The sequence below is a fragment of the Ornithodoros turicata genome, chromosome 1 (assembly GCF_037126465.1).
Source record: "Ornithodoros turicata isolate Travis chromosome 1, ASM3712646v1, whole genome shotgun sequence".
NCBI classification, from domain to species: Eukaryota; Metazoa; Arthropoda; class Arachnida; order Ixodida; family Argasidae; genus Ornithodoros; species Ornithodoros turicata.
The window spans coordinates 165,758,935-165,780,401 of NC_088201.1; the positions used below are offsets into that span (position 1 = coordinate 165,758,935).

General features: G+C 46.0%; 2 protein-coding genes across 6 annotated transcripts in view; one reads left to right on the plus strand and one right to left on the minus strand.

Moving 5' to 3' along the window:
- The first annotated feature begins 476 nt into the window (after positions 1 to 476).
- LOC135372598 (uncharacterized) lies at positions 477 to 3,816 on the plus strand. Of its 2 annotated transcripts, none has more exons than XM_064606124.1 (3): positions 477 to 671; positions 1,675 to 1,785; positions 3,529 to 3,816. In XM_064606124.1, the coding sequence occupies exons 1-3, from the start codon at positions 560 to 562 to the stop codon at positions 3,810 to 3,812; spliced, it is 507 nt and encodes a 168-aa protein (XP_064462194.1). In that variant the 5' UTR covers positions 477 to 559; the 3' UTR covers positions 3,813 to 3,816. The 2 variants fall into 2 exon arrangements, with proteins under 2 accessions (XP_064462194.1, XP_064462198.1); XM_064606128.1 differs by having other exon boundaries at positions 1,678 to 1,785.
- A 13,053-nt stretch (positions 3,817 to 16,869) lies between these two features.
- LOC135378747 (E3 SUMO-protein ligase ZBED1-like) overlaps positions 16,870 to 21,467 on the minus strand; it is a 33,049-nt gene continuing 28,451 nt past the window's right edge. For 3 of the 4 annotated variants that reach the window (XM_064611836.1, XM_064611834.1, XM_064611837.1), the window contains one exon: positions 16,870 to 20,071. In XM_064611836.1, the coding sequence (XP_064467906.1) occupies positions 18,451 to 20,071 (1,621 nt within the window). In that variant the 3' untranslated portion in view covers positions 16,870 to 18,450. The remainder of the gene's footprint in view (positions 20,072 to 21,467) is intronic. The other variant, XM_064611833.1, reaches the window with a different exon arrangement.

Below are 21,467 nucleotides of genomic sequence, written 5' to 3' on the forward strand. Positions count from 1 at the left end.
GGATGCGAACGAAAATCCAGAACCGCCAAAGCGGGGAGAGAACAGAGGGGAAAGGGAATGAGACCCCTCGGCAGCGTCGCTTTACGTCACGCGTCACCCATGGAGACAAAATAAAACAAAGCAGAAAACTACTCTACCGAGGCCCAACGATTGGCCCGACGTCTGAGGTCACGTGAGTTTTTCCCGACAATAGAAATATACTACACGTTCATTCCCCTGATACATACTTTAAATTCAATTTCTGCGATAATTGTGACTCTGTGGTGTGAATTACTTCTCATGGTGCATCTTACTGGCCTACTTAACAGTTTTATAGGAAGAAAACAGGGTGTTAAGAAATGACTTCTGTGCTACTTGAAGGGAATTGCATCGGGACGAGAGCTGCCGGTATTTTGAACAGAGATTGTTCTTCTTCTGAGATTGTTCTGCTTCTGCCCAGAAGAAGAACAGCCCCTGTTCGAAATATCAGCGGCTCTCGTCCTGAGGCAATTCCCCTTGTACTTCCTTACTGGTTCACTGGATTTCTTCCAATCGTTTTGGTTTGTTCTTTGAAGTGACAATGGCAACGAGCGACTCCATTCGTGTCAAGCAGGAACTCGTTGATAGCAGCTTCTGTGCGCCAGTGGGAAAACGTGGAGAACCCGACGAGTGGATAACTAGTGACTGTCCAGGTGAGACACCTATGGGCTTTATACACCAGAGCAACTCTACCCAGAAATTGAGGCACTAGAAACGACGGAAATGGGTAGATAATCAGGGCCCTCAAAAATAGCAAAGTAGGCAGTAAAATACAAAAATAGCCCCAAACAGCCGAGTAGCAGACGACAGTTAAGAAGCAGACGACATTTCTCTGAACCAATCAGCGAGTGCGGACTCTGTCGCGGGCAGATCACAGGCTGGTATTGCTCTCCACAACCGTTGCACACGGTCGCTTTTTGCAGCTTTTTAAATTCAATTTGTGCGACAATTATAACTGTGGTGTGAATTACTTCTTATGGTGCATTTTACTGCCCTATTTAACGGTTTTACAGGAAGAAGACAGGGTGTTAAAAATGAATTCTGCGCTCCTTTAAGGCTGTGCTCTGATCGGTGTAAAACCTTGCTGTAGAGAATGATGCTTTTGCCTTTCTCCAGAGAGGGAATTTCAGCATACTCTCAACATCTGACGTATAACCCTGCCCGGCTGGATGAAGCCTTCTTTTTGTGGGCTTGGACTTAACTCTGGTTTGACATTATGTTCCTGGGCCCGTACATTGCCGGGACTTAGTCAGGATCGAGCTTGTGTTACCCCACCGTTGGTTAACCACGGCCAACTTTTAGAGCCCCATGAAATCACAAGCACTAATAGAACTTAATAGTTAGAACCTAACACTATAATAGTTAGAAATACTTAGGCTATGTTATCGATACATGAGGAGGGGGATCCAGGCTGGACTTACTCCGGGGGCCTGTAATTTCTCTCGACACCCCTGCTTACCAGGTTACCTCTCCCCTTTATCTGAAAAGGTGCCTTGGGCACACAACTGGGAAGGCAAATATTGGTCCAATGCTATATCTGCACACAGGTCGTGGTTGTAAGATGTGCTGCGTCATGAAATACGCTCCAAGGCACTGTCGTCTGCGTTCATACAGTGCCTGAGTAAAGCAGCATAGTATTTTCCATCTTCTCCTTAGAAGAAGAAGAAACAATGGCAGCAAGGAGTGTTTCCATCAGTATCAAGGAAGAACCTCGGGACACCACATTTAGCATTCTACCAGGAAGCCAGGACAGCAACAACGGCTCAGGTAGAGCATTCTCACCTTGTTCTGCGTCATCAACCCACCGTACGAGCCTTTTATTACGCACAACACACCAGAGGCAGTGACGGGCTGCACGAGCATCCTTCCCTCTTTCTACCTCACAGGGGTGATAGGGTGTGGCTCGAAACCCTCGCTCAGAGCAGCTCCTGCGGTGTCATTGATTACGCAACGCCACCGCACAAAGCATGCTGATGGGCACTATCAGCTTCATCAGCCTATCAGTCGACGTGTTTTCCCCGCTTCTCGCCCACCACAGCAAAATATAACCTAGAACCGGTCTTCTCGAGACAAACGTTAGCCAGTTCCACTTGAAGTTGGCCCAGGAGGCATACTAACCCCCCCCTCCCTCCCCCCACGTCCGAACGCTGCTCACAGCTACAGTTGGTTCGCGGTGATAACTACATAAACATTCTGGGCATCCGGAAGTGGGAGACCCAGAGTGCACCGAGAAGCTGGTAATGGCGTTTATGAGCGGGGGAATTATGCCTCACAAGTTTGCCTCACAGGTAGGCGTCTACAGATGCTGAATGCCTACATTATAATTTTGTACACATGATGATGACGGACAGTTTTTTACTTCATTTCATTTATTTCACCCTAAATGCCCTTGCGGGCTTTACATAAGGGAGTGGAGTAAACTGACAAAATACATAATATGAACATTTACAAACGTGAAGCAAAACCTGAGGTTACGAGAAAAAGAAAAATAATAATTGAAAATAAAGGAGACCCACAAAAAAGTTAGACACTGTACATAATAAGTTATTAATGCAAAAAAATATGAATACAGAAGTGAACCTTGTAGTAAAAACACATTAGCAAAGGAGATACGTTGACAAACGGGAACAAAATGAAGCACTGTCCGGTATATTTATTAGCCTGCCTTATGCCTGCAAAATAAATGTAGCCCTTGTTGACCACTGACGACTCATCCCGTCTCGAGTTTCATATATCTAGATCTCCCGCTACCCAGACTTTTTTGCTGGGAATGGCAACTGACGGACTAACGGGGATTCAACTCTATTCGGGATCACAACCTACTAGATTACGTATAGCGACCATGTCATAATCGGCAGCCCCCATGGAGAGCCCGTCCGCACGATCCGCTAGGGGCGCTACTCATCGGCCCACGAGATCTGCATCATGATTGGACAATGAAAATTTGAATTTTGAACGTGCAGAAGCAGACATACAACTATCGTATGGTAACTACCGCAGCAGACGACAGCAACAGCTCTTACGAAAATGCGTAGAATGATGATGATGATAATAAACTTTAAAAAGAAGCTTCTCCCGTGGGAAATTCACTGCTTGTACAAGAATACTAAGGTAAGCTGAAGTACAAACTGACAAGATGGCGTGTATGCTGGCAAGCTGGTGGAAGAACTCCATTATGTAAAAAGCCTGAGTCTGGGCACACAGTACAAAGTACAGTAGAAGTTGAGGAAGCAATAATCGGGGCGATGAGTAGCGCCACCGCTAGCTTCCAAATGCGGCACTGGGAAGGGGTGACTATGACATGGCTGCTGTAATCTGATACGTTGTGTTCGGGATACAACTAGCAACTAGAGGGCATATGTTCGATATCTTTCTTGACTTTTTTTTTTTTCTGAGAATGACTGTAATTTGTGGGAAAATAGCCCCCTGGTGCTTTATTTTCTTTCTTTTTTCGAAATGTTTTCGGGATACGCCAAAGACGGAAACCCCATCCACGAACCGTTCTTTCAGATGGCAAGATGTCTGCCACAAGTGCTCAGTCATGCGACTCACCCTCGGCGGCGCAGACGTCGCAGCGTAAGGTTCGAAAGTGTTTTCGTATCAACGAAGACGTGCGCCTGCTTCAAGAAGTCGTGTCGTCACGTCCGTTTGAGCGCCCGGACAAGTGGGACGTCGTTTTGAGGAACGTTGAACGTGCCGTAAAGCGCAAGTTGACGATGAGGGGGATCAAGGATCGCGTTGACCTCCTCATCGGTTACTTTCGACAGCAGGACGGGGTGACCCTAAGGAAGTAAGTCGTGTTGCTTACGTTTATGTGATGCATCGTGTCAAAAATCGTGTACGGTCAACCCCCGATTTGAGAATATCTCAGGTTTCTCGAGAAACTCTTCAGAAAGATAAATAAGATAAGATTAATTTAATTTATAATATATATATATATATATACTTGGTGAATGGGGTTCGGACGACCGCGAATATATGTAGCTGAAATGAAAATTGAAACACAGACTACGAAGGTACGGGAAGTAAGAAAAAAGGGATAATTTATTTACATTTAAGATACTTGGAATGCTAAAAGGGTTGTCGACGTTTCGACAGTGCCACTGTCGAAACGTCGACAACCCTTTTAGCATTCCAAGTATCTTAAATGTAAATAAATTATCCCTTTTTTCTTACTTCCCGTACCTTCGTAGTCTGTGTTTCAATTTTCATTTCAGCTATATATATACATATATATATATACATTTTTTTTAAAAGTGACATTGGGACTGAAAGGGCAAACCTTGCAACACAGTCCTGCAAATAAATACACACGTGAAAAAAAAAATGAAAAAAAAAATATATATACAGGTCGAGGGAAGTACAGAAGTCAAACGGCCACGAAGTTTTACAGTTGTGGAAGGTAAAAAACGCGGACAACAGATTTTAGGGAAGTTAGAAACACTAGTTCACTTCTTCAGTCTTTGTCAGGACAAAAAAAGTCCTGACGAAGTCCCAGTTTTTGTCCTGACGAAGACAGTGCCACTGTCGAAACGTCGACCCCGTTTCTCATTCAACTTTTAATTTCTGCCCATTAAATTAACTAGTGTTTATAATTTCTGCGTATATATACATATATAGATAGATAGATAGATAGATAATAAGAAATCGAGGGATTTATAGGAAATCCGTTGCCACATGGGATTATGTATATTTATGATCTGACTTTTTTTGGTTAAATGCCTTTACCGGATTTGGGATGGAAAGATCCGGTGCTGTTTTTAAATACTATGTAATTCGGGGTGAAATGGGGTGTTGCTGATACGCTGGGGTGTTATCGGGTTGTAATATTTTGCTTTCTGTCCAGCAAGCTGCCTGCAGTTGAACTGCATATGTTGGTCAAACATAGCTACCTCATGAGGGACCAACACCACAGCGTATATTATTATTCTTATTGGCGCACTCAAACGAAACTGACATCACACATTCGTATAATGTACTTGTAAATGGTTACAGCCTGACTCTTTAAGGTTATGCCCCATTATGTCCAATATTTACCTTGCAATTCAAATCTGAAAAAAATATATAACCCAAACCACTGAAGCAAACTATAACCCAATATTTACCCCCGATTTTGTTGGAATTCAAAACTTTGGTTTCGTTTTGAAGCTACAATCAGAATTATAATGGACTCTTTGTTGTTTCGGCGCCAAGCAGTGAACGATGCTTTAGCTCATGCATCGGTGTGTTTAGTCGAAGATGCGCGTGCACACGCATGCCATGGAGCAGTCCCAGTTAAAAACATAGTGCGTGTTGCAAAGCGGAGTGGCGTCACTGTCCGAAGCACGTAAAGATAAACGTTGTCAGTGGAATGTGCGTGATAACTTTTGTGGGCTACAGTTCAGTGAATCAGTATTGAAAAATGCAGCAGTGTGCATCATGCTGCCTGTCTCAACCATACCTCAGTTTATGGCGCATTATGATCTTTGTTGTCAATGCGCCATTAAACTCCCAATCATCATCATCAGCAGCAGCATCATGATGATGATGATGATTCGTGTTTTAATGGCGCAGCGGTAACTACGACCATAATGCGCCAAGACCATGATAAAAAGCATTAACAGTTTAAGAGATAATGTTCTACTGATTAACTAAAAGGTATAAGGATTTGGTTAAAACTAACGGATTACCAATCAAATGGTATAAGAGAAAGCTGTAAAACTAGAGAGCATTTAAAAGACCAATATTTTGGAAGAATTTAAGAACCTGTTCAAATGGCACGAAAGCTTCATCCCCTAGTAAAAGGGAAGGATGGAGAGGTAAATTGTATATGTAAAAGTCGTGGAAATGACGATGTCGGTGGGTTTCATACAATGGACATGTGATGAGAAAGTGAAGGACGGAACTGTATACGCCACACCGTGTGCAGAACGGGGGATCCTCCCTACGGAGGAGGTGACCGTGCGTCAAATGGGTGTGGCCAATCCGGAGCCTGGTGGAAACAACTTCATGGAGGCGATTGCTCAAAACAGGGGTTGGTTTCCCTACGGCTGGTTTAACTAGATGGAGTTTGTTGTCATGTTGTGTATCCCAATGCTGCTGCCACTTGCTGTTTATGCTTCTGAGAAGTGCTGGGCGGAGGTCTTGGGAGGGTACATCAAAATGGCTGATTTCTAACGAAAGGGCAGCTGTGGCAGCAGTGTCAGCGAGTTCGTTCCCGGGTATACCAACATGACTGGGTACCCAGCAGAAGGTTAAAGAAAGGCCCTTTTTCGTTACTCTACTGGCAAGGCACTGTGCCCTGCGCACAAGCTGATTTTTTGACATCCCCATGTTGCCTATTGCTTTCAGACAACTTAGAGAATCCGTGTAGATGACTGATGACTTGATATGATATTGTACGATGTAGTTCAATGCAGTTATGATACCATATACCTCAGCACTAAAAATGGAGAGTACGTGAGGTAGACGATTTGAAAGTGTACATCCGTCGGTTATCATTGCACATGATACGGCGGTGTCTGTTTTTGAGCCATCTGTATAAAAAGCACGGTGTTTGCCAAGACTTTCCTTTAGGGACTCGAACTCCTGCTGGAGTACGACGGGTGGGGTGTCCTGCTTCTTCCACTTCGTCAAGGTATAATTAAAACACGGAGGAGACTGCCATGGTGGAATACGCGAGGTAGCCCGTACTACCGTGGAATCACAATGGGGGAAGTTATAACCCTCACACCCTTGAAGGACCCTCATGCTGAATGGAGGGACAACGGTGTGCTTATTAAGAAACAGCTGTTTATAGCATGTGTCTTCAACACAGGCAATGGCTGGGTTATAGGCATATCCTTTTACCCTAAAAAAGTATTGAACGGACAGGTAAAACCGCCTCCTTTCTAGCGACCATTCGTTGCTCTCAACATAAAGGCTTTCCACTGGTGATGTGCGGAAAGCTCCAAGTGTCAGACGCAAGCCTAAATGATGCACTGGATCTAGGACCTTAAGCACGGATTGCCGGGCTGAACCATAAACCACACACCCGTAATCAAGTTTGGACCGTATTGTTGAGGTATAAACTCTGTAAAGGGTCTGACGGTCCGCACCCCATGATCTATGGGACAAAATTTTTAAGAGGTTCATAGATTTTGTGCATTTGACTTTTAAGTGTTTGATGTGGGTAAGAAATGTAAGCTTCGTGTCAAAGATGACTCCCAGGAACTTGTGCTGGTCTTTTACCTGGAGGTCACACCCATTTAACTTAAGTGAGAGTGAGGGAAATAATCCTCGAACCCTTGAAAAAAGAACGGAGATAGTTTTCTCGGTTGAGAAGCTGAACCCATTTTGAGTTGCCCATCTACTCAGCTTGTTTATAGCGACCTGCAGCTGCCTCTCACACACTGTTAAATTCGTCGAGGAGCAACACATTTGAATGTCGTCTACGTATAAAGAGTATGTTATGGAAGGTGGGATAACTTGTGCGACAGAATTGATTTTTGCAAGGAACAGGGTGACACTCAGAACGGAGCCCTGTGGGACTCCATTTTCTTGCATAAATGGACGAGAGAGAAGTTCGCCAAGGCGGACTCTAAACGATCTATCCTGCAGAAAGTTAGCGATACATCTCAGAAGGCGCCCACGTATTCCAAGGGAATAGAGATCTTGCAGGATACCATACCGCCACGTGGTATCATAAGCTTTTTCAAGATCAAAGAAAACTGATGCGCAGTGGCGCCTTCTGACAAAAGCTTCCCGAATGGTTGTTTCCAAACGAATGAGATGATCGGTTGTTGAGCATCCCATTCGAAACCCACACTGAAATTGCGACAAGCAGTTATTCTCCTCCAGATAGTGCACAAGACGGTTGTTAACAATTCGTTCAAATGTCTTTCCAATGCAGCTCGTGAGGGCGATCGGCCTGTAACTACTTGGCGTTGAGGAATCCTTTCCAGGTTTCAGGATTGGGATGATGGTAGCAGTCTTCCAAGCAGATGGCATTGTGCTCTTGGACCAAACTTTGTTAAAGAACTCTAGTAGAGAAATTTTAGACTGTTCTGATAAGTGTTGTAGCATTGAGTAGGTGACCCTGTCTGGTCCTGGGGATGTGACGTTTCGAAATGATAAAGATCTTAGAAGCTCCATCATTGTAAAGGGCTGGTTATACAAAAGCTCTTCACCACCATTCATTGGAATTACTCGTTTTTCTGCGTTGGATTTTATTGTTCTGAATTCCCTGGAATAATGTGATGAGCTTGAGACATTTTCAAAGTGTTCTCCGAGAGCATTGGCCTGTTCTTCTAGGTTGTTGTTTGATTGGCCATTAATACATAAAAGAGGGATGCTGTAACCGATATGCTGTCCCTTGATCTTTCGGATCCTATCCCAAACAATTTTGGATGGGGTATGACCGGCTAAAGATGACACGAAACCGCGCCAAGATGACCGTTTTGCTTGTTTGCGTGTCCATCTTGCTTTGGCCCTCGCTTTTTTAAAAAGCAAGAGGTTATTTGCGGTTGGATATCTTCGGAATACCCCCCAAGCACGGTTTTGAAGTTTGCGTGTCTCCTCACATTCGGCCGTCCACCAAGGCTTTGGGCGCTTGGGCAGGCGGCCAGAAGACTGTGGAATACTTTCAGTTGCTGCTTGTATGATAACATTTGTGATGAGGTCGTTAGCATTATCAATTGCTACATGATTCAATGGGATCAGACTGAGGTCGCACTTCTCACTAAAACAACTCCAGTCAGCGTCCTGGAGTCTCCATCTCGGAGGACGTGTTGTGAGTGTATTAGCTACTGGAAGATATTTCAAGATCACTGGGAAGTGGTCGCTTCCAAAGGGGTTTGCCTCAACTGTCCATTCTACATCCTGGAAAAGTGATGGGCTGCAGAAGGACAGGTCTAAAACAGAGAAAGTCTGAGTTGGAGTATGTAAATAAGTTGGTGATCCTGTGTTTAAGAGGCAGATCATAGATGATGAGAGGACTGCTTCCAGCATCTGTCCCCTGCAGTCAACCCTTATGCTACCCCAAAGAGGATTATGGGCATTAAAATCACCCAAAAGTAGAAAAGGCTGTGGCAACTGACTATATAAACTTTCTATGTCTGTTTGTGTGACAGTTGCTGCTGGTGGCAAGTAAACTGAGCAGACTGTCACAACTTTATCGAGACAGATCTGCACAGCCACAGCCTCCAACTGTGTCACTAATTGTACTTGCTTAGTTGGAAAGGATCCTCGTGTGACAATCGCTACGCCGCCAGATGCACGTGCTGCGTCTGTTCGATCTTTTCTGAAGACGTTATGTCTGCGAAGTGGATTCAAAGTGTTCGTGTTTAGATAAGTCTCCTGTAGACAGAAACATGCCGCATTGTATCGGTCGAAAAGATCATTGACGTCATCCAGATTTGACAGCATTCCACGGCAGTTCCATTGAATGAAACTTCCCATCATAATAAATGAAATAAAGATGGCGAGCGCAGTACAAAGAAAGATAAAGACATTAAAACCTCTACTGTGCAGCTTGGGAACCAAGAATTGCATTTAGGGGGCTTGAACTCTCCGCAGTTGTTGTTTCTGCTGTTCGTTTGCTTTTGCGCCCCTGCCTCTACCGGTTGTCCTCTCGCGTTTCTCTTTCGCTTGGGAGAAGGTGCTTGGAAGACTCGATGACGACTTCTGCGATGCGCGGTCGTCATCATCGACCTCCATGTTTAGTGTGCTTGTCTGGGAGGAATCCTTGGTAACCCCATCCCAAACTGAAAGGGAGCCACCAGCCTCTGAAGAGGTTGTGGCTGCATCATGAGGGCTGGCTTTTAGGCCAACCGAAGCAATCAGAGAGGACACTTGTGTCTCTCTCTGTTCTGGTTGGGGAGTGTGGAGTGGAGGCCCAGGAGTCTGGGTCTCCACGGATACTCTGAGTGGTGCCACTCCCCTACGCACCACCTCAGAAAACATTCCTTTCTTTTGAAAGTCCAGCTGTGCTTTCGCTGCCTTATATGTCAGTTTTTGTTCGGTCCTGATTCTGAGTATGTCTTTTTCGTCTTTCCAGCGTGGGCATGACCTCGAATATGTTGGATGGCCTCCTTGACAATTTACGCAGTGAAATTCTTTGCTACATGACTCCGGTGGGTGGTCGTTACCGGCACACTTTGGGCAAACTTGTTGTCCACGACACATCTGGGAGCTATGGCCGAAACGTTGGCATTTAAAGCATCGTCTGGGGTTTGGAATGAATGGTCGTATGTGACAGTTAATGTAGCCAGCCTTGATCTCTGACGGGAGTGTGTGTAACTGAAAGGAGAGTATTACATGCTTTGTTTGGACTTCCTTACCATCCCTTCTCATCACAATACGCTTTGCACATACGACCCCTTGATCCTTCAATCCTTCCTCGATCTCTGCTTCCGAACAAGAAAGGAGTTCATCCTCGGAGATCACGCCTTTCACTATGTTTAAGGTGCGGTGTGTTGTGACCGTAACTTTGATGTCACCAACCTGTTTCACTGCTTGGAGTGCGGTACTCTGTTGTTTTGTGTGGACTTCAACCTGAAGATCCCCAGTGTTTAGCTTTTTAGCATTGTAAGACTTGCCTAGAAGTTTCTCTAGTTCCTTTGCTACTAGAAATGGTGATACTTTAGCGAGGGGTTTGGATTCATTGTCAGATTTTATCACAAGTACTTTGGGGAACCAGGGTTCCGGGTTTAAACCTACGACATCTAGTCTAACTCTATCGGTGCGACCCCTTTTCAAGGGTCGATCATGATTTTTTTTGCTAGCTGAATCCATAAAGATATGCTTGTAATTCAGTGCAGTGGGGTGCCGCCCACCACCGAGCCCAACCAGGGGAACGTACGGTCTGCACGTTAACACTTCCCCTGCACTATACCCTAGTGCAGCTTCTGGAGAGTGAAAGACTGCCCAAGGTTGACCCTTGCCGCCAAAGAAGGTGAAAAGAGGAAAAGGAGAGAGAGGGAAGGAGACCAAGGAAGAGAAAGTAATGAAAAGGGAGATGGCGACTAGCTGAATAATCCTGGCCGGGCCTTCCAGGACCACCCGACTATGGGAAGCAGGGGCCAAAGCGGTGTATTGCTTTCCCGGAGGGGCCCCGAAGGGTCCGAAACAACCTCCGGGTCCACTCAACCGCCAGGATCCCCTTTTCCCCAGACACGGGGAATCCACGCACAGCTATACGTGGGGGTCTCCCTCCTGCGGCGACCCAACCGTTGGTGCAGGAGGGGGCTACTGCGGCTGCTGCCGGGCGATGGGGGCGCCAAGTTCCCGACGCCGGGAGTAAAATATTAGGTAAATAATAAATGTGTTTACTACTCGTCTTGTGGTTTCACCTGCTTTCCTGAAAGGTTTTTCGCCTGAAACGGTTATCTCACACCGTTCTTTAACAACCGTGTACAGTGAGCGTAAGCTCGCTTTCATGTAGCAAAATTACTGCCCATGAACGGGTTAAACCGGGACCGAAAAAAATAACGGTTCCAATCCCTGTAAATGTTCCGACCGCTGACCGATTTTGTGGGGCCACGGACACCGTCTGTAAACTGCTCACTCGATGAACTGGAAGATGAAGTCGGGGAGTCAAAGGCATCTTCCGGTTCCTTTTTTATGTGAAGCACGCCTGGAGCTCGCATCACATCTGGAACGAAACAAGAAGTGGGTGGTACACACTGACACTTCACTGGCGCAGATGGATAACAAGCAACGTGTCGATGACGGCACCATCATGGTTAAGAGTTCTCTGATTCATCAAAAGGAGCATGGGGAAGTGCACAATAGCATACAGCAGGTGCAGCCCTTGCGCAAAATACACAATACCTCAATCGAATGGAAAAGTTTAAGCCCTAGTTCGGTTGTCACAGATGTCTGCTTTGAAGTGACTGTTGTCTTACTGACTCGAGGAGTAAGAACTGTCCCGTCTATGCGGCAGGTCGATGATAAACCAATGCAGACAAGTACTGTATTCGCAAGCTACCTTATTTACGTTGTCTGCTCAAAAGTGCAGGGAGCAGTGCTGGAGGAGGTGCAGCGTTCCTTGGAACTTCCACTGCACTCCATGGTGTCTTTTCAATCTAATGGCTTATGTGCCAAAGGCTGCATCTTGGGAACTTGCACAGCGTGCGTCAGTTTACAAAGTGCAGCTCAGCTCAAGTGAAGTCAGCTAATGTGTCACGATGAGTCTGCTGTGTCTCATCATGCTCTTAATTTAGTTCAGTAGAAGTGTGCACATTGCAGAGCCTGGTGCGCATTTTTGGCCTGGCGTAGAAAAAAGGTAACAGACAGTTCTTGGCAGTTCATATTGTACAAGGACGAAATTAAAATGGGTAATCTTCTCTTCATGAAACTCCCAATAAATATGGCATGTTTCGTCAGTTTTCATATTGAGCAAAAATTGGCTGTAACCTGTTTCGATCACCTACATATGATGTCTTTTTCTGTCTGTTCTTTCCCTAGTGCCCCGAGCTGCATCTCTCCACCTCCACAGCAAAACATGTACCATGCAGATTTTTTGTTCCACTGTGGCTAAACATGGGAAACAGGGCAGAAAACACGGCCTAGATCCCTCACCTGAGCAGTCATCTGTGATAACCTCCTCGATTCCGGGTACATCCGAGAGCAGATAAGAACATGTGCCTTCAGGTTCTTCTTTGACGGAGACAGAAGCACTTCCAGCTATAGTTGCTGCTGTGACACATGATGAAGACAACACTCGTTAACGCTAGTGATAATTTTTAAGAAATAGCATCAACTACAATGTCTTCTTGGACGGGATTGGGGTGGTCCAGGGCATGGCATCCACGCCAAAAGAGTCGACTGCATTAAAGCACAAATCAACATAACAACAGAAAACTGTGGCCTTCAAATTCCCTGACTTTTCCGCATTTTCACTGACTATTTCGAGCAAATTCCCTGACGAAAACAAAAGGAATCTCCTACGTTTTGGTGCCAAACACTCATAGAAGAGATCATTTGTGTAATAATCGAATATACGGATGGTTTATTGAACTCAAATTCAAACAAACAGAATACAAAGAGAGGATAGAGAGGTAGCAACCAAGCTGGTGGTATAGATCCATAATTTCAAAACCGGAGAGTGGGGGTGAAGAAATGACGACATAGACAAGGTCTATGTAGTCGTTTTTTCTCCCCGCTCTCGGGTTTTAAAGTTATGGGTGTGAGAATACCAAGACATGTTTCTGCTTACTGTTTCGGATTTGACCCGTTGTTTTGTTGCTGCAGGAAAGAGACCTCGTACTGTGCCTCATTTTGTGACACTTGTCCTTTTTTTTTGTTGAAGGTCAATTATTATAGTGTGTTCTTAAAAAAATTTGGGAATTCATTACCTTTATGGCCCCTGAAATGACAATGATGTCTACGTATCTTTACACGGCCTGTGGCAGGATATTGATCTCCTCAAGTCTCCCTTCCAGCCACTTATCTACTTGAGTCACGTAAATGTCGCTTAGTGTCGGTGAGAGCCGATAACCTGTTCAGACTGCTACATTTTTCCAAAATACTTTCCCTTCATGTCATGGGCGTTCACAGCATTTTTCCAAGGGAGAGCAACGTGCACCCAGGAGGGCAAGCGCCTCTCTCCTTATGATTTCTATGCTCCAACCTCGATGAGGTCCAGCCCCTTACTGATCATGACTAAGGCTGGGTACTGCCATGCTTCCCAAGTTTAACCCGCAAAAACGTCCCGCGAGTTTGTCAGCTTTTGTACGCAGTGTTGTTCGGCTCATTCTATGATTGGAGCTCCGTAGCATGTTCTTGCCACAACTGCGGTTCATATTCGAGGTGCGGATATGCCGTTTCTCTCAGTCTCTTCGGATTCGGTGCGAATCTACTCGCCTTCTTCTGGACCGTCTCTTTGGCTCCTACGGTTGTTATTTGAGATTCCGTGTGTGATTGCTACCGCACTTTTTTTCTTCGCGCCTGCTTCCTCTTCAATGAGATCAAGATTTTCCCTCAGTAACGGGGATTTATATTTGCTGCACGATGACACGTTGCAGTACCTGTGGATGCTGTCAGCTTCTGCATGTAAACTTCGTCGAGCTACACATCCCTCGGTAATGTACATATACACCACACACACATCAAAGTGATGTGTCAGTCATGAATGATCCGTTCAGTGTGACTGAACGAGTCACACATGTGAACTGGATGTAGGAATTCAGCAACGACCAAAGGCAACACGCTCCACGATGACGGTTCGTCCCTATTCGTTACCTTTTTGCACCATTTCTCCAATCCACCGTCCTGTGCTGTATATAACAAAAGGGGAGTTCGTCCATAGTGGGACATGCCCATACCTTGTGCTCCAACCACTTTTCGACCACGAGCCAAAATACAGTTTATTAATCCCAGGGTATCCACGCTATATTTCACCTGTATTCACTGGGTTCCATAATTTTTGGTAAACTGGATTCGATTGGATTGGATTGAATAGTATATGAACTAGCGACCTACCCACGACCTACTACTATACTAGAGACCTGGCCATCCGCAAAGCTCCCAGCACCGCGGTAGCAGTTCTGACAATCGCCGCTTGGCTATGGGATTTGGCGCTAGCTCGCACTATTCGTTACCACGTGACTAGCCGAAACCGCGGCAATACATGGTAGGCTGTGTTGACGACGACGAAGCAATAAGTGCAGCGCGTGCTTAGCAACAGCCTGTGTAGCATGAAAGACGGTGGCAAGAGTGACAGCGTCATTTCCTCTCCCCAATAGTGCTATGTGGCGCTTGCAGTGGCCACTTCCGTAACTATCCCATGACTCGGCTCTCCCATAGGCGATCTCCAGTTGTCCAAGTCCAGTAGGTCGTGGACCTACCAATGTAATTGTTTCTGTGACCACACTGCCAGCCTTTTCCCCTAATCACCGCGATGGTTATAGACTGAATCCACCCATGTGACTGTGATCCGCCACATACCTTATATTTATTTATTTGGTTACCTCTTGTACAGGTCATTGTCCATGTCCATTTATCTGTACACACAGTATAGTTTCTGTACTGTCCAGGATCGTCTGCACAGGTAACCTCACGCGAGTTTACATAAAACAGACCTCTACCTGTTTGTAAACAAATGACGTCATACTGTTCAAGAGCGCCACGAGTTTGGTAGAGTCGAACAACGTTCGATGCTAGTGGCGAACAAGGTCGCGCCCGAAAGCCACGGTCTTGAGGGGATTACGATGGTCTCTGAAGAGGACGCTACCTTTGGTCCTACTTTTCTTTCAATAGGAGGCAGGGAATAATTGCCCATTCGTGGAACCCAGCTCTCCCCTTCCGATCTGTTTTGGTTTCGGTGTGTCTACCAACGTCATGATGACGTTTCTCGGGTAGAGGTTTATTGCATTTGTCGCACAGCGTTAACACAGCGGGCCAGTTTGGTGTGGAAGGGAAACGGCGGCGGTGTCTGGTTACGTGAGGCGAAGCCAGGTCAAAATAAAGCAGTTGGCAGTCCTCTGAAACTTGTTTTTCTACTGCTCTATGCGGCCACATTTATTGGCGCCATCTGGAGGGAGGGGGGCTTCCATTTCCCTTCATTTTCTTGCGATCACTGTCTTTACTAGGCCTAATGAAACATTCTCTTCGCGTAAACATTGATACTGGAGCGCAATTTAAAGGTGATTCCTCAGATAATTATGAAAGAATGTATAGTTGCAAAATAATTTTGTAGCATTCACGTGGACTAACACATTTTGGGACATTTTGATGTCATGGCGTCCCATAGAAAAACAGCAGCCACTGAAAAACACTCAAGTTTGATTGACAGGTTGAGCGTCTTTTTCAGTCTCCTCCTAATCGTCAGACGCCCTTGTAACAAGACCAAAGAACTCACGAAAAATGGTGCTTACGCCAGGATTCGAAACTGGGCCTTCTGACTGATATACGGCATTGTCTCTCTGAGCACATGCGCAGGAGAGCCAGCCGATGTGGTGTCACCAATACCGAGAAGAAGCGAGGAGGAGGAGGAGGAGGAGAACAGTGTGAATTGAATGACAGACTGAATGATCTGATTCTGGGACGTCATTCACGTGATCGGTGAATGAGAGGTTCCAAACCGTTTGCAGCGAGCGAAACCGTTCACTTCGAACGACTCTCTTGCAGTGCTGATCTAAATGAAGGTGTCAGCATCACGAACAAATCATGGCTGGCCCTCGTGTTGCCCAACCGCCCGTATTCACGTCTGCTCGTATTTGCGTCTGGCGGATGTCGGCCAACTCTCGCATAAGGTGGTCTTTCAGTCTGTCGATTCTCCAATTTGTGATTTTGTAGCTGCCTCGCAAATGTTTGTCTGGAGTACCAGTGCAGCCATGACCATGTAAAAAGATGCTGAACTGAAAATGTCACATGACTTGCACAGCTAACATATGTCGGAAATAGCTGATGCAACAGTGTCAGTTGGGCAATAGAAGGGCCACCCTTTCACACCCGTGTTGGGTTCTGCTCCGTTCAGTGGCGCAGCCAGGGGATGGGGGTCCTAGGGGTTTCAACCCCCTCTGACACTCTACCTTTGGTAGTGCATTTCAGAGAGAGTATCGAGGATGAAGCCCTCCTCCCACATGTAAAGTTCCCGTAGCACTTCTGCCAAAGTATTTTTCCGCTGCTTCCGTCGATTATTACGAGACTATACACTAAAATGTATTAAGGAACAAGGAGAAAGCAGAACTAGCGAACAACACAATGCTTTCCCCATTTAAGCATCTTCATTAACGTAATTTTATATGCTTAATACAGCTACCGTTTGATGTGAACTATGTACTATATGAGTCTGTGTCTAAATGTCTATCATGTATAATGTAACCTAAGTCAGGCACCCCATGCCTCTAATGACGTCTTAAAGGAAACAAACAAAATAGCGTGCAACGTGCATGAAAGCCACAGACTATAATCCTGTAGTCGATTTTACTCGGACAAATAGATACACTATAATTTATCGCGCCATAATCATTGAAATGTAGATTTCTGAACTGTGACAATACAGATATAATGATGTGATGATGGACACATACATGAAATACATGTACAATACAATATATTAAATGCAGAAAAATGCAATACTGATGTGGCAAAATAAACTGAGAAGTGATAACAAAATGTTCACTGCAACGAGAATGGCAATAATGATACACGTAATGCTATGAAATACGCACACAAGGAGACACTGATGTGATGGGAAAAGTCAGAAATTGAAATGTTTGCTGAAAAATTAACAATATTAAATAGGCGAAGGGGAAAATAGAACAGCAAATTTATGACTGAAGCACTGAACGCTCTGTATTGTATGGATCAATCCAATAAGCTTTTCCGATCCTAGAAATTTACATCAAAAACACAATTTAAAGGAACTGTAAAGTGAAATATCCCCACAATGTTTCAGGACACCATCACATGGAACTTCGTTGTGTGATCACACATACGGGGCGCCACCTTTCATTTCTTCATACTTTTTGAACTAAATTAATTTTGAACACTTCTAGAAACTGAAAGGTGGTGACTCATGATGTTCAGCGAAGAGAAAGTGCGAACCAGCCCCGGATTGGTGGACAGATATCACATGATATTGAGGCACTACATAACGCATTGGTTACTAATTATTAGACCTGTTTTGAAGGACAGCAACTCTTGAGATGTTCAGATGTTAACTAACGGTTGTAACCTGTGAGCTCTGTGCCTGTGAGAAATATCTTTATGATCTGCGCCATCTGTTGGTCTTCCTCACAAACTGTGTCTCTCTGTCGTCTGCTCGCAGTAGACCTTGCATCCAGGCAATTTATACGGATGTCTGATTTACATTATTGCGTTCCAGGGTATACAAACGCACACCTTTGGTGATGAAATGAGCACCCATTTGCTTGCATTTTCATTAGATGGCCCTCGAGTCATGCTCAGGGGTCGTGCGTCTCAGAGCTCGCTAGCGTTGCGCAAACTTAAAATTTGATTGCTTAAAAAAATGCACTGTCCACAGCAGAGGTATTATGACAGACTGAAGTATTTGGAAACCTTTTTTTTTTTTTTCAAAATTCAGGGGTAAAGATCAGTGAAACGAGCTTGTGTTCTAAATTACGTGAATTTGGGTGAAAAAATCTAATCTGCTAAGTTTGGGAAGAATCCGGGCCCTATTACTTTAACGAACTGTACGGTGATACAAATGTGTTCGCTGCCAAACAGGCTAGTGTGCATTGCTACAGACGTTTCAGTGAGGGCAATTTGCTGGGTAAAAATTCGGTTTCACCCTAAAGAGGCCACCTTCAATTCGGGGTGCAAATTTGGGGAAGCATTGGGTTAAACCCCCAAAACTTCAGGCTCTAGCGCTTACGTATCCGAAGAGTCCAAGTTACAAGCTTTCAGAAAACCACAGAGTTTATACAGGTTTGCCATTCACTTTACGGTTCCTTTAAAAACGTGCGAAAACGGCGTCAACTTTTGCAACTGAAAACTGTGTCGCGATCACATGTTTGCGTTCAGAAACATCAGGGTTCGCACATTCTTCCCCGACAGTCTGTTCCGTGCTTCGGTGGCCACCTGGCCGGCTTTGGAGAACATACGTTCGCACGGCACAGATGTGGCAGGTATGCACATCCTACTCTTCATTGTTTCGTGTACGCGTGGATAGAGTTGCTTTCGATCCCTCCACCAACTCAGGGGGTCCTGTGTCCTGGGGAGCAGCGGCTCCTTCAGGTACCTCTCCAGCTCCACCATTCCCGCTGCTGTTGGGCTTTGATTCCTCAGGTGGGAGACCCGGAGCTCAAAGGTCTCCCAGAGCGACGACCCTGGCGTTGGTTCCTCCGGCGCCGGTTCTTGCTGCTCGGAGTCGGGGCACTGCGGCACGTGCACCTTGGTGACGTGCTGGCACAGGGAGCGGTACGCTGCATCGTAGGAAGCGTGCTTCGTAAACCCGTACTGCTTAAATCGAGGGTCCAACACCGTAGATTCGGCAAGGATGTCATTGTCTTCGACGTCAACGTATCTTCGCTTGAGCTGGCTCATCATCGCACCTGCCATCAGTCTGCACGCCTCGGGGAGGTCTTCGTTTTCGGTACATTCAACGTGCTGCATCAGCGCGTTCGACAACAAGATAACTTTCGACAGAGTAACGTGCTTTTCGCTGCCCATCTCCTCCGTGACCTCCTTGAAGGGCTTTAATATTTTACAGGCGTTTTCTAAGACGGTCCATTCCAGGGGTGTCAAGGGCTGCAGATCCGCTTTCAGAACCGCAACTGCGGACGGGACCGCATCCTTTAAATATACCATTCTAGAAAACATCTCGTACGTGGAGTGCCACCTGGTGGCTACGTCCTGCTTAAGTTTCACGGGATCCAGACCCATCTGCTGCTGTATCGCCTGCAGCTTCGCCGTCCCCTGTGAGCTGTGCTTGAAAGATGTGACGATGGCCTTTACTTTACTGCGTACGTCACTTAGCTCGCGCATTCCCGCCTGAACCGCAAGGTTGAGCACGTGAGCGAAGCACGGGATGTGCCTCCACCCAAGCGAGCCGACTGAGGCCTTGATATCTTCAGCATCGTCGCTCACGACAGCACAGATCTTGTCTTCGAGCCCCCACTTGGCCACGATACGACTGAGCTCTGCGGAGATGTTATCGGCTCTGTGGGGATCCTGCCACACGAAACAGTCAAGCAGACGTGATGTCAGCACGTGGTTCTCATCGATGAAGTGAGCCGTCACGCCAACGTAGCTCTCATTCGACGATGGCGACGTCCAAGTTTCGGTTGTTAGGCAGACGGAAGAGCAGCCCTGAAGTTCACTTCTGACTTGCTGAGATATCTTCGCATACATCTGAGGCATGTACACAGTCGACAGAGTCTTCCTACTGGGCAGCTGGTAGGAGGGATTGAGCATGGACACAAACTGCTTGAACTCCTTATCCTCTAGAAAGGACAGCGGGTGATAGTCTTTCGCTACCATCCTCAATAGCTGCTTGTTCTGGCGTATGACTTTTGCCAGTGTCAGTGGTCTGCCCATGTATGAGGTTATTTGGCTCTGGCCCGTTCGACACGGTTGGGCCGATGTCGATGTCGTCGGGTGGTCGTGGGATGCCAGAGGATTGGCGCTGCGAATCATAAATGGTACCCATAAGAGACATGCAGGGGGTGTTAATGAGGTGTTAAACGGGCACTGAAATGCAAAAACGACTTGCTCTCAAATGAAAGTCTGCGTTTCGATTGGTAGAATGCAACAAAATTAGTTCACACAGTGGTACAGTATAGGAGAAAACGCAATGAAAACAGAGCCGTCTCTGTCGGCAACGAATGGGGTCCCTAGGAGGCAAAGAGTGGCGGCATCCAATCAGACAGCAGAGAAGTGCACACATACCTACTGTGGGCATGTGGATTTGGAGCAGGTGCGATCGAAGTGTTCCGTAAATGCGCAGCATGATGGCTGACTGCTCCATTTTTCAATACCGATTCCCTGAACTGTACCCCATAACAGTTCTCCCGAATGTTCCACTGACGACATTTACCTTCACCTCCTTCAGACAGCGCCACCAGTCTGCTTTGCAACGCGCACTATGTTTTTCACCAGGACCGCTCCATGACGTGGCTCGCGCGTGCACGTGCAGCATGGACTAAAAACACCGATGCACAAGCTGGAACTATGTTCAGTGCTTAGCGCCGAAGCAAGAAAGAGTCCGGAATAATTTAGATTGTAGCTCCGTAATGAAACCAAAGTTTTGAGAAATGATAAGTACGAAATCAACATGGCGTCTAACGTAATTTCAGGTGAACTTGTTTTTTTGCATTTTAGTGCCCCTTTAAGATGATAATTTTAGCCACAAGTGCACGTACAGCATATTTCTGTTATGTACTGTCTGTATTTATGTATAAAGTAGCCGACCAACTTTACGGATCGACGGCGACCTTAAAAAAGTCAGAATAACGCATCAGTCCAAAAAACCCAACAATCACTAAATTCCACATTATTTCACCACAGCTGCACCAAAGAAGTATATAACTGTTTCCTGTCGTGTCAGGCACCTGCGTTATCGCGATGGCCGCTTGCATTTGCGCAGGCGTCATAGGTTCGTCGCACAACACGTTAATAATGCCTGCGGTCGACAGTTGTGGACGGTCGGGCGATCGTCTGCAGAGTCTGACTCACTTTCCGGCTGCACAATTTACGAAACAGATGTGTCCCCTGCATCGAAAGTTGGTGAACAGTGACAGTGTGCACAAACAGGAACTCGGGAGAGCGTCCCCGATTCCCGAAGGTGCCAGCGTCACCTAGAGGTATGGTTCAGAAGTTTTAGAGAGGTCTCGCCTAGGATTCCAATTACCAATTCAATTCAAGTGCACAATGCAAAATGACTATTTCGAAGTTGCCACCGCAGTGCCGCAATTAGTGGTGTTGGTGCGTCTCCGCAAGCGTTTTAGTCCAGAAAATCGAGCATTCGGACTTCGCTCTGTCCGGAAAAACAGTCGCAAAATGCATTAATACTATGGCAAAGG